Source organism: Ruditapes philippinarum, unplaced genomic scaffold (assembly GCF_026571515.1).
Source record: "Ruditapes philippinarum isolate M1 unplaced genomic scaffold, ASM2657151v2 ctg2444_1_1_1_1, whole genome shotgun sequence".
Classification (NCBI taxonomy): Eukaryota; Metazoa; Mollusca; class Bivalvia; order Venerida; family Veneridae; genus Ruditapes; species Ruditapes philippinarum.
The window spans coordinates 43237-57768 of record NW_026860393.1 but is presented as its reverse complement, the minus strand read 5'-3'; the positions used below and the strand labels follow the sequence as shown (position 1 = coordinate 57768).

The 14532-nt window shown below is 33.6% G+C and overlaps 1 protein-coding gene across 1 annotated transcript in view; it reads right to left on the bottom strand.

Moving 5' to 3' along the window:
* The window catches only part of LOC132759904 (sacsin-like), a 61883-nt gene extending 48898 nt beyond the window's left edge, over nucleotides 1-12985 (bottom strand). The window contains exons 1-3 of the mRNA XM_060751778.1: nucleotides 12903-12985; nucleotides 7710-7775; nucleotides 3000-3127 (exon numbers count right to left, since the gene is read on the bottom strand). Of these exons, the coding sequence (XP_060607761.1) occupies nucleotides 3000-3127; nucleotides 7710-7713 (132 nt within the window). The 5' untranslated portion in view covers nucleotides 7714-7775; nucleotides 12903-12985. The remainder of the gene's footprint in view (nucleotides 1-2999; nucleotides 3128-7709; nucleotides 7776-12902) is intronic.
* Nucleotides 12986-14532: the final 1547 nt, after the last annotated feature.

Sequence of the window (14532 nt, the reverse complement as noted above, 5' to 3'; positions counted from 1 at the left end):
ATTCCTTCCTTTACTACCATCTACACATTAAGGTTGTTCATCCCTAGAAGTTTAAGCAAAATCTGCCATCTGGTTTAAGAGGAGTTGCGTTCACAAAATTTCTACATAGTATATTGTGAAAAAATCAACAAACGGCCATAATTCTGTTAAATTTGGTCGCAGTGAGAATTCCTTCCTTTACTACCATCTACACATTAAGGTTGTTCATCCCTGAAAGTTTAAGCAAAATCTGCCATCCGGTTTAAGAGGAGTTGCGTTCACAAGATTTCGGGACGTACGGACAGACGGACGGACGGACAGACGTACGGTGTGACGGACGGACGGACAAGTGCAACGCTATATGCTCCCACTCTGTGGGGGCATAAAGAGCAGCAGTCACCAAGCTGAAATTCAATAGCAGGAAATAGCATCATCTGGCAAATGATCAAGACATGGTGGAAATAAAGAACTCTAGAAAACTAAACAATTGAAGAAGTTCATATACTATCAGGACTCCTGGAGGAACCACAATTGACACTTGACATTATTAACTCATTTACAAATTACAAAATGCTGTTTTTAACTCTATTCAACATGATAATGTGAAAAAAGTCAGCTATAGTCATTTAAAGTTTTACACAAACTTGTGATCACTGGAGTATGAATCAATGTGCAATATCTAAAATACAGTTACTAAATATATCAAAGATAACCGAGCTTGACACTTTCTAGACAAATTTCAAGTCTACATGATGTAAAAAAGCAAAGGAACATGTAAGAAAAATGCCATTGAGCTTATTTTATCTAAACAAAAAGTAGTATTTATATAGCAAAGTTGTATTTGCCAGTCACATGACTTAAGTATTTTTGTTCAAACATTTTCATTTTGACTGGTCTTTATAGGTTAATGTTTAAATTTTTATATGTGTTAGCAAGGAAAAATCGTGAGTTAAACATACATGGTTTTTAAACTTTGAATTATGTATGTGTAAATATAAAAATTATTATGTATATGAATGTTTAATTTTGCTGATGTAATAAAATATATGTTCTGTTATATGTTAAGGAAAGCAAACCAATATGCTATAAGAAGAAAAAAGCTTATTATGAATGTAGGTATAAAATCGGCTGTAAGTCAGTAAACTGATATCGGCATCCGATATCTGCCCGACTTTGAGCCGGGTTGCACATCCGATGTCGAGCCGACTATGGATGCCGATATCGGGCCGACATTGAAGATGATATAGGGCCGACATCGGTCCTATATGTAATGTTTGCTGGGTTACTAGTAACAGAATACCTTGCAAAAGAACAGAAATAGAGTTATGGTTGTGGGCAATTAAAGATAGTTGTAGTTCTTGTATGTTGCATTCCCTTTCAATGTTGAGCATTGATGAAGTTTTATTGAATTACTCTGTAATAAGTCCAAAAAGAGTTATGCTTCTTGAGCACTGCACTCCCTCTCATTGCGCTTGACCATTGAATGAAGTTTCATTCAATTCTAAACATTAGTTTCTAAGTTATGCATCTGACAATGAAAAGGAACAAAGGGCAATAACAAATACTGAAGATGGAGTTATGGTTATTGTACACTGCACTTCCTGTCATTGGGCTTGACCATTGTATGAAGTTGTATTGAATTCCAACTACTAGTTTTCAAGTTATGCACTGGACAAAAAAGAAAGTAACAAAGGGCAATAACTGTAATAAGTCCAAATAGAGTTATAGTTCTTGTGCACTGCATTTCATCTAACTGCCCATGACCATTGTATGAAGTTTCTTTGAATTCCAACCGTTAATTTTCAAGTTGTGCACCGGACAATAAAAAGTAACAAAGGGCAAAAACTCTTAAATGAGTCAAGAAAGAGTTATGGTTTCTGTACACTGTGCTTTCTCTCAGTATACTTGACCATTGTATGAAATTGTATTGAATTCCAACTAGTAGTTTTCAAGTTATGCTCTGGACAAGAAAAAAGCAATGGAAAAGTAACAAAGGGCAATTAACTCTATAATTATTCTGGACAGAGTTATGGTTCTTGTGCACTGCACTTCCTCTTATTGTGCTTGACCATTGTATGAAGTTGTTTTTGAATTCCAACCAGTACTTTACAAGTCATGCTCCGGACAAGGAAAATATAAAAGGGCAATAACTCTGTAATTTGTCAAAATGGTGTTATTGTTCTTGTGCACTGCACTTCCTCTTAATGTGCGTGATGTTTGTATGAAGTTGTATTGAATTCCAACTAGTAGTTTTCAAGTTATGCTCTGGACAAGAAAAAGTAACAAAGGGCAATAACACTGTAATTAGTCAAGATAGAGTTATGCTCCGGACAAAAGAAAGCAATGGAAAAAAAACAAAGGGCAATAACTCTTTAATTACTTTAGATAGAGTTATAGTTCTTGTGCAATGCACTTCCCCTTATTGTGCTTGACCATTGAAGTTGTTTTGAATTCCAACCAGTAGTTTTCACGTTATGCCCCGGACAAGGAAAAGTAACAAAGGGCAATTAAACTCTGTAATTAGTCAAAATGGAGTTATGGTTCTTGTGCACTGCACTTCAACTCAATGTGCTTGACCATTGTATGAAGTTGTATTGAATTCCAACCATTAGTATTCAAGTTATGCTACGAACAAGGAAAAATGCAGGGGACGGCTGGACCGACCGACCGACCACCGAGTGACTCCTATATATACCCCACCCCCCCCCCCCCCTCCGAACTTCATTTCGGGGGTATAAATACAATGGTAATTTCAAACATGGACACAAGCTTACTAAAATGGCTCATTTAAGTAACGATTGACCAACTCATAGAAGATGCTGATATAAAATCATTATCAAGTTACGGTTATCCATCTGAAAAGGGTTCATAGATAGACATCTACATACAACCTTACTTAAAGAGGATTGAAAATAGTGTTTGACACCCACTACAGGTGCAGTGGAATTATTATATATGTGGCTTAAGTTTGGTATCAAATTTTGGCTATATGAATATCTAATTAAATATATTCAATATACCTTTAGTATTTGACCACCGTCCGGGTATTCAGATAGAATTCCTTTCAACTGTTTGATCAATGGTGGCTGTTTCATCTCCGAATATCGGATATTCTTTTTCTTCTTGACACTGCCACCACTTGCAGACGCTGAAATATATATGTTTTTTTTATTATTATAATTGTATCAAATAGTAACAAAAGGGACTAATATTATAATATAGTAATATTACATGCATTTTTTTCATGTCAAATTAAAAAAAAAAATGGTTTCTTTCAATACTGAAAGTAGAACACACTCTGGAATGAAAAAATGGGATGAATTTTCAGGATTTTTTTTGTTTGTTATACACGCGTTATATGGTGATACAGATATTATCGTTAATATTATAGAACTTCAAGTTCCCGTGGAAAAAAATAATATTCTAATCTCTAGCTTGCCTACCAAAGTTCATGATGAACAATGTCTTTCGTCCGCCCATTCATAAACATTATACAATTCTAGTAAAAACCAATTAACCATTGAAAAGTTTATAAGAATATCAGTCTGGTCATCAGATGTCTACTAGTTCATCTTCACTTTCTGCATTTATTGCATGGACACCCTTTGATGCTTTGCATCAATGCTTTTCTTGTAGCTATATATATATAGCTTTCGAATTCATGTACAGCAGAACTGCTTTCTGGTTCTCATTCATTAATATGACATGCTGCAAATCACCGACGGGGAAACCAATATAGAAATCGAAAGGAGTTCTTGAATGCGGATTTACTTTTAGCTGTAAATCGAAGGGATTTATTGATCAAATCCGGGCCCATGGACAAAAAAAAATAGTAAACACAAATAGCTCCGCGCTTGTTGGCGCGGAGCAATGAAGTTTCAAGTCCATAGCTTTTATACATCAGGAGAAATGGCCCGGACAAAAATAAAGTATAAAAATTAACAAAGGGCAATAACTCAAAAAATAAGAAATGCAGAGTACCGGTTCTTGTGCATTGCACTTCTTCCTAATGAGATCTATCATCCTATGAAGTTTCAAGTCCATAGCTTTTATACATTAGGAGAAATGGCCCGGACAAAAATAAAGTATGAAAACTAACAAAGGGCAATAACTCAAATATTAAGAAGTGCAGAGTACCGGTTCTTGTGCACTGCACTTCAGGTCATTATAAGAAGCATGCATATCAAGTTTGAACTCAATCCGACTTATAATGACTGACTAAATATTCTCCGGACAAGCTTAAGGGGATGCTGACGCCGACGCCAACACAAACGCCGACAAAAGTAACACCTAAATTTTTGTGCCTGTACATGAGGGATAATGAATATGTGCAACATCCCTCACACCCCCTAGCACCGGATGAGAGGCACTCAATTCTCAACACTCAATAATGCTGGCATAATGATCCTGAAGGACCAGGAAAAAAACAAAAAACTGAAACCACACAAAGCTTTACTTAGTCACTGGAATTTTTGCAGAGTTCAGTATTCAAACTCACAAACCCAATATGCTTTAAGTCTTAATTATTGTTCATTTTTATTTCAGGCATTGAAAGTTGTTTATGAACACATGAATAAATTTTCTTTCATTTTTTTTTTTTTTTTTTTTACACACTGGTCGCTTTGTTGATGTTTATTGCAGGTAAAAACTATATGTGACTGTGAATTTTACACAATATTATATGATTTGCTGTCAGTAATGAACAAAAACAATATTGTACATTAAATCATAAACCTTCCCATTTATTTATTAACAATGTACATTTTTATCTTTCTTTAATCTATATAGAGCATATTTTTTGGCAAACTGTCACTTCAATTTTTCGAAAACCACGATCATATGTTATACAGTATGGGTATATTGATTTCAAGGTATACATACATGTACCTGGTCTATAGTTGTTCAATAAATTTCTGCAGTTTTAAGAAATCAATACATGTGTGAATACACCAAAACAGATAATGTAAATAAAAATAAATTTGTATTTAATTTTACATTGCAATAGATAGTTCAATCAATTATGGATAAAATTACCTACTCAGATATGAGATTAAATAGATATATTTACAATCATCCAACATATATTTCAGCTTCAAAAACAATCTTGACTTGACTCACTACATTTCCTTACCCTATCTCCCCTCATTTGTAATGGAACGCCTTTCATTGGAATTATGTTTTGAATTTCATTTTAGAATAATATAATTATCAAATTAATCAAATAATTAAATAAACAAAGTAAACAAGTTACTACATGTATAACTATAAGGGCTCTCGGGCTAGGCCGAGGTAGACTTAAGTTATGTCCCCCGCCCCCTGTGACCTTCCTTACACCTCACTGTGAATTACTTCAACACATTATCATGTATTTATAGGGGACTATATCAATGTTGTTTACAAGGTCATATTCAACAGAACAGCATCTGTAAAATCTGTAAGTGCATGTTAAAATTATGTTAGCATTTCTTTGGAACTTTGGGCCTGACTATACTTATATTGAAATTGAATATAATATTATTGCTATTATATCATGAAGGAAAGGTGACAGGGACATGAAGATTAGCCATTAATTGACTGGGTACTTTTACTTTACAGAATTTAATAATGAACTAATATTACACAACTCACTCTAAAAATGATATGTTCCTCATAAACCAACCAGTACTGAACAATATTTTCTGGACCTTTTCCAGCTATTTTATTTTATTTCTGTTTGCCTCTGATGGGTTTTGTAGCCACACGGCTATGCAGCAATTGTTTGATATTACAAGCCTGACACATCAATCTCTCAACTGAGCCACCATATGCTAAGATTGTAGACATGTCCATAAATTCTCTGAATCACAAGGTCTAATTATCTTGATAAAAAGGTTTTGTATTTAACATTCACTGTGAATATAGAATACACTTAGACTCTTTAAAAGGACTATATATTATATACATTGTGTATGTATATAATTATTGAGACACTGAAAAATCACACACAAAATTGGCACGCCACAGCCGGAACTAGAATCAAGGGCACAAGTCTTTGGATTGTCGGTCCAGTATGCTAACCACCACACCACAATTGCCGTAGAGTTTTCTTTGTGCTTATTGACTTTTCTGTGATATGCAGGCTTCATAACCTCAGATCCCCTTTCAAAATTCCATTTTATTTACTTCCGCCCATTGTTTTCTCGTTTAGGGCAAAAGCTTTCTTTTACTTGGGGACCATACGCCTCTTTTCATGGAATGGCACTTCTGTGTCACATTGAAGGTTCCATGATAACCTCCATATGAACACATCTGCGGATGTTTCTAAATTCAAAATTTCACCATTTTCATGTTAAATGTTGAATTCTGCTTAAGCCGGTGCTAGGGGGCGTGGACGGTAACTTGCACTTTCCAGTACCGTCCATGAACAGGCTCAATCAAACAGAGCCTGCAACTGTATGATTTTCAATTTTGTTGTGTTGGACTTTCTTAAGGGATTCTGTTTTTCTCTATTTTATATATTGAACTTATTTTTAACTTTATTGTGACATGATCACTTTTACATACCATAGCGGCGCGCTATTCATATCTTCTTTTTCAGCAGTTGGCTGACTCAGTCACAATTTTTTATTATTGAACATATCTTGTGGCAAAGATATTTATTATTTTATAATTTTATATAAGGCCACTAAAATGTCACTGCCAATGAATTAATATAAATGAAAGAAAGAAAGTAATCAGAGCAGGAAATCTCCGGTGTATAATACAGTGTATATGATTTTGCATATGACTATATGTCACTCAATAGTTTTGATATGACAAGGTAACTAGTGTACAGCTCGAATTCGCTATTCCTTTCATTACCTGTTTACATCAATATTGACATATAGGGGTGTCGATAATTCTTATATAAAAGGATACTATTTATCACCTAAATCTTTAACTACCTAAACAATTACTCATTTTTTAACCGTTCAGCGTAATAGCGTAGTCGTTGAATGTAAATGGCTTTGTCAGTGAAGAGACCGTGGTTAGATTCTTGGAAAAGGCATTTTTTTCTTTTATTTTTTATTTTTAGATATTTTTTAAAGAATTGGATTTTAGTTCCTCGTGAATTTATTACACACAATACTATTTGAGAACATTTAGTTTTACACACAATTGCTTTTACAAGTAAAGTTAGAGTCAACAAAGTCGTGATATTTGTGATAAATGTGGAATGGAAGAAATTTAAATATATAAATATACATTATTAATGAGCCTAAATTGTTAAAAAATGTAGAAAACTGAATTTTTTAAACAGAATTAAATTGACAATACTTTTCAATCTGTTTGAATTATTAACTGTTAAAATCAAATACATTCAATTTTGCTAAATCGTTATAGATCTAAGTTTAACTTTTAATTGTTCAAAATATTAAATTAATCACAGGTTTATAAAAGAGAATATGAAAATGTTTTCTGAAAGTAAAAACCATACAGACATAAAAAATATTGCACAATTCCAGATTTGAACTCAAGAAAAGCATTTTCCTAACATGAACTCTTCATACATAATCTGAACTCTCTAACCACTACGCTACCAATTTAATTCTTCTTTATTGCAGTAAAAGTGCAAAATGTAATAACTGAATAACTTGCACAACCCATTATATCATAATGGTTTGACCGATAAATGTAAAAATTATCGTGTTCGACTTATACTTTATGCATACATGTCAGTATGAAACACTACAAAAAAACATTTTACATACCCATGATGTCTAGTTGAATGTATTGTTCTCCTTCAGTAATTTAATCTCTTTGTTTGAATGAATAATCTGAAAAATGAGATTTTAACTAAAATACATCTGGCTTTTATATATTATGTTAAATACTAAAATTAATTCAAAATTTACACACTTTATAAGATACTATAATGACTCCTCACACTATAATTATATAAATGAAATCAGGGTATGTACACTGTCTTGCAAACCTGTACCATTCATTTTGTGCCCTGTCTTGAATTTAAATGCAAGCACTTTAAATAACTACATGTACTTCCTATCACTGTACCTTTTTTCCTCAATTGGAGCATAATATAATTTAATTACTTGTACTTTTTCTGCATAACAGGAGGCAGACATACTTATGCACAATGATAAACTATTATATTACATACGGCAACAGAGTTATGCAATGATACTATTTTCACGGTGATAGGGCGATTACCACAACTTTTCCGCGCAACGTCAAAATATCATCCTTCTGACCGAGACACCGTATATTTCTGGACAAAATATTAATGGCGGGATAAACAAATTCCAGGTAATAGCTTACAAAATATCTTACTGCTGGACATTGCAAGATTATTCCAATTGTTTAAGTATTCCATCGAATTTTTGAGACAATTTATCGTTAATCTAGCACAATACAATTCACAAAAAAACACATACTTCGAAGAAATAGTGTTTACAAAAGATCGTGTGTACCTCCACATGACTCGTACTTGTCACAAAAACATGTATTATAACGACAATGTCTTTGTTCTATGATCTAGCGAGCTTGTATTTTTATTATGGTTAACCCTAAGTTCAAGTTCCATACAAAATTGTGTGTTTCTATCGTAAATTTCAGGGAATATATGTTGAAAAAAGGCCTACTGAGCCAAATATTGGAGCACCGTACAACACTGAATTCAAACACCGCATTCTTTTTCCGTTAGACTGATAAATACTGGAACCGTCTTCTTTTGAATTATACAATCTTCTTACAAATATGTTTTATTTGATGAAAGATTGTTTACTTGCTGTTATGTTATGTTATGTTGCTGTTATCAAACATTATGTTATGGAAAATTTCTGAAGGTCTGATCTGTGTTAATGCTACCAGTTAGATAAGTGCAATGGTATCAGTATATAGACAAGGATGTCTTTTCCTTTTCGAACTTATTCAAACTGATAAACCCCACATGGAAAGATTGAAGTTCTTGGCAGACTATACCATCTAACAACATCGAGAAACAAAAGGAATGAAATATTTGTTAATGGGAATTTCTTATTGCATACTAATTTGATAAAGTTGCAAAAGTCATAAATTTTCGTCATAATCTCTTCAGTCATGGTCTCCAATGTGCTTTTTTAAACAATCTTTTGAGAAAGTTTGACTTCATATTCTTTTTCTTATGTGGTGCGTTAAGCATATCGTCCTGAAATACAGGGAGGCGCTGATCCATTGGCGTACTGCTGATATCAGAAGACTTAGTTGGGCGCTCTCCAGTTGCTGCAGTAAATGCAGCTTTGCCAATTTCGCACGTTGCTTTGGCTTGTTCTTCTTTTTCTGAAAGCAAACATTAATATCAAAATAAACGGTGCAAAAAGAACAGAAAAATGCGGTTTAATATAAAGGAGGAATAATGCGGTGCCCTAATCTTATGATTGACAAAGTTGTGCGGTGCCTTAAAATACACACGTGGAAACATAAAAATCATACCAAATATACAAAAAACGGGTTATTTATGTATTGTAACTTGTTCATACGACAATAATGTACATATGATATTGTATTTTGACCAGTTATATGAACGGAACGGACTAGAAATACGTTATTTTTCGTAATCAAAGCAAGATTTTTTTCAGTATGCCCTAAATGTTTTCACTATCCTGACTTAATTAATGAAGCATTTTGCATGTAGTAAAGATAAATAAGTTTCAAATTAAATGGCACATTCGATGAAAAAGAAAAAATGATGATTTTACCTTGTTTTGAGCAAATTATCTGCTGTTTTCGTCTCGTTTACAGGCTTGCTGTCCATTTTGTATGATAGAAATATACGGTGTCTCGGACAGAAGTAAGATATTTTGACGTTGCGCGGAAAAGTTGTGGTAATCGCCCTATCACCGTGATTTTCATTATACCATAATTACAAGATTTACTGGCAAGATTTTAAGTTTATCATTTTCCATCCAACATCTCAGTAAGATTGCATTTTTCAAAAACATTTTGGATCATCATGGCCAATTTAATTCTCATCTAAGTAGATCTACATGTACTATGTATAAAAGTCATACCATGTCATAATAGAACATTTTCTGAAAATTGCAATGGGGGGGGGTAGTTTAAGCGAAATGAACATGATAAATAAAGCAGTAAATTATAGTCTTAAGATAATTTTAAAATAGAAGATGGAGTTTAAGATAGGAAATAAAATGTATATTTAGTGTTAATACGGTATAGAATCTATGGGCCAATTGCACCCCAAAACAGTGCGTGCATTGAAAAGAAAAAACAAGGTTTTCAACATAGTTACATATATGTATTTGCTGTGGGAGGGCTTTTGCTCCCCCCCCCCCGTTATTTTCACAGGCGGGCTTTTGCCTCCCTGTCAGGGCTTTTGCCTCCCTGTCACTTTCATGGGAGCACTTTTGCCCTCATTCTCATTGTCATTTTTCGACAGCAGTGCTTTTGTCCAGGGGAGGGGTGGGGGAGTTTTTTCCTACACTCGTATTCACCTGTGCACGTGTAAGTTAACCATGAGTCACAGGAACTTGACTTAACCACAGGAACTTGAAATTCTATCAATATTAATGATAATATCCATAACAAACAGTGTATGTTTATACTGTAGTGTATAGGGGGTATATTTTGGATATTATCATTAATATTGATAGAATTTCAAGTTCCTGACAAAAATACCTCCATGTATATACTATAAATAAAGTGTCACGTGTTTATTTATATTATATAGGGAATATTTTTTGATATTATCGTTAATATTCGTTATTTGATACAATTTCAAGTTCCTGTGCATGGTTACTGTGTAAACTGTTTACTATGGAATGCCGGTAGGGACATGCCAATTTGCTTATTTGCCAATTGCCGAATTGCTTATTTGCTATATGCCGATTTGCTTATGTGCCAATGGCTGATAGGCTTAACGACAAATTTGCTAATTTGCCAATTTTGCTAATTTGCCAATTGCTTAATTGCTAATTTGCTTATTTGTTAACCGCTGGTTTACGTATTTGCTTATTTGCCTATTGCTAATTTGCTTTTTTGCAATAGAAAAAGTTTACACTGTGCCGGAAGTATATGGAAAATCAGACTACAGACACCAGTTGAGCCAGATCTGTTAACTTTTACCAACAGTATTCTTGTAAATTCAGTGTTTTTCCAAGAATACTGTTGGTCAATGAATTTAGTTGCAGTGATGCCTACGCAGATATATGTCTACAACTGATGGCTGACATGTCCTTGAGAACACAGACACTTGGGGGTCAGATCCTGTACCCCAACGTGATACGTGGCTGTGTAAACACTCTATTTAAGATATTTTAATATTTAAAGACGAATTGGACATCGTTAAAACTGGTTTTCAAGCAATTTTTACATATACCGGTATGAAAAAATACCATACACCACCAAGTCTCAATAAAGTACTTAATGGTTTTATCGTTGTAACAAATGTCCAATTCGTATTTAAATAAATATTAAAATAGTTTTGATATAGTGTTTACAGACGCGTATCACGTTAGGGGCAGGATCTGACCCGCCAGCATCTGTGCTTGAGAATGTCTTATAATGTGCTGCAGCTATATATCTGTTTGTGCAGCTTAAGTCAGAGATTGATGGCATAATACGTAAACACTTGATGAGTCATATATAAGTGAAAATTATTGGGTAAAGATTGAAAATAAAAGAACTTGGAAACAAAACTATTTCTCTTTTTATTGCATATAAAATGTCGTTATTCTCATTTGTCACAGAGGGCCTCATTTTAGTGGTACGAACAGATAGTATCACGAATGATACATTTGGTGCATGCTTAACACGGGTGTTTGTCTTTGCACTTAAGCAATAGGCTTCGTTTTTAGCTCTGTAAGATTTTAGATCACTTATGTCTGTGTGTGCATCAACATTTTGCTTTGGTTCAATGTTTTTGAAATTTGGTCACACTTTTCCATTTCTTCGTGTTGTACATTTTACATGCTATCAGGTGACCATGACCATGATCATGACCTAGGGTATAATGAACAAAGCCTCTTTGAATATTGTGTATGCATGCTGCCTAAGTAATGCTTATGTGAAGTTACAGTTAGATATAAGCAATAGTAACAGAGATATGACAGAAAAACAAAGGCTTCTCAGTACAATACATTGGTGACCTTGACATTCAGTATATAATGGGCACAGCTTCTTCATGTACTTTGTATGTATGCATGCTTGTAACGCAAAGTTTATGCAAAGTTGCAGTAAGATGCATGAATCAGCAAAAGTAACAGAGATATGACAGAAAAACAAGTTACCAAGAAAACCAATGCATTGGTGGGTAGAATAGCATCCCTATTCTCTGAATAGTGGAGCTAAAACTGAAACTCAAGATAATTAAAAAAACAACTACTTTCTGAAACTAAATTTATTTTTTTCGAAATTGATTAAAATGTATCCATCTGTCTTTCTACCTATATTCTAGGTAATGATGGATTGATCATAATTGTCACAAGTTATAATCAACAAAACTTTATAAACATAATAGCATGATGTAGGTTCATGAGCTTGAAATAAAGTCTACAAAGACTTGTTATTTTATATCAAACAAGAACTTCGCGAGTCGGACGTGTCGCCTGACAATAGCATAAAAATTTATGTATATAAGCAAATAAGCAATTAGTAAATAAGCAAATTGGCAAATCAGCAAATAAGCAAATCAGCAATTACCAAATAAGCAATTAAGTAGTTGGCAAATAAGCAAAGTGGCATGTCCCTACCGGCATTCCATAGTTTACCAATAATTTAATAGCTGTTGAATAAGTGCCAGTGAGTAATGTTTTCACTTTGCTCAGTGTACTTGTAATGATGTACTCTAGATCTATAAACGAGATATATATCTTTTAATTGAAACTTTGTTTACAAAAATAATTCTATGAATATATCACATGTAAAATAATATTAATAAAATAACTTACAATAACAATGCGCGGTCCTGCCTCCTTTTAGCTTGACGCCTGTTCACTTAATGAATCAAATGCGGAGAATACTCAGCTATTTATAGTCAGCCTAAGATATACGTGGAATTCAAATCGAAAGTACGTTAATTATTACATCTAGGGATCTATAACATAATAATTTTATTATATATATTAACTTTAATATGCTGATTATGTAGTTTATGCCATTTTGTTTTCTATAAAGTTTCTCAAAAGATAACTACAAGTGATTTATCAAACCGAAAGAAGATTTAAACTTATTTTTGGAAAATGATTTTCCTATTTTGAGAAAAACAGCATTTTTTTTTAAATTCTAGACTACTGTAGACCGTAGACTTGTCATATTTTCATGCAGTTTTTATGATTTTGTATTGATTTAAAGAGACTCGATTGAGGTTTTGAGGTTTTTTGACATGACGGGACTGCAAGTTGATGCAGGTCCAGATCGTTTGCACACTCCGTTTTTTTCCAGAATGATTACAGTACAGTATATATATTATAATTATAATTATGTCAAAAATAACCCAAATCAAAAATGATTAGGTCAAGATCAATTACTAATTAGAATATAATCTAAATATTACCAGTGATCTTGAAAAACTAGATTAGTTAATTATCAATTAGCATTTCTGGGTTTTAACCTCCAATTAATCTGTCTCTGCGTTGACGGGTTGGTGCCAAGATGATTGCTGATGCCAAAATAATGGGGTGGGGGTCATTACGTATGGCCAAATCATTGTTGGAACCATAATAATAGGGGATCATTACTTATAGATATCAAAATCGTTATTGGCGCCAAAATATTAGGTGATCATTTCTTATGTCAACATCGTTGTTGGCGCCGAAATAATGGGGGATCATTCATTACACATGTACATGTATATCCAAATCGTTGTTGTCGCCAAAAAAAATGGGGATCATCCGTTATGGTAGTCTGGTTCCCAGCTTCTATTGTAAACAAATAGAATAGACAAAGGGCAGGTAATCCAGACTACCGTTATGGCGCCAAAACATAAATAAGAGCGGGACCATTCATTATCTCCAACCGTTGTTGGCGCCAAAATAATAGGGGATAAAGCTCAAGCGGAAAATTTCCTCTTTTTTGTCCCTGTGTCATTGTGGATTTCAGTTACAATATTCGCTAAATGTCAAGTAAGTTAAGAAGTTATATACCATTGATTTTTCCAGAGACATAGATCTACATGTACATCTCTGATTTTTCTGGCGTGAAGCTTCAAGTAAATTCATTTTTGGGGGGTTGTGGCCTGGCCGGGGTATTGATTTGTATGTACACAGACCTTTCTTGAGAAAATTCCTAGACATTAATGTGTTATATGACCTTGAAATAAATTTAGTGACGTTTCAAATCGTGATTTTTATTTTCAAATAAAGTAGATCTTCAACATTTTGTGAGAGAATGAAAATGCAAAATTTGCTTTTACTTTCCACTGCTTACAAGTAGACTTGTGTTGCTCAAGTTATATGATTCGTAATGGTTACATTTATACATAATTTATTATAATTCGATTGTTTAGGACAGACTCACTTACCATGCAACGAGTGTTAAATGTCTTGCTGAAGGAATCAACGGCTTACATGTACATAATGT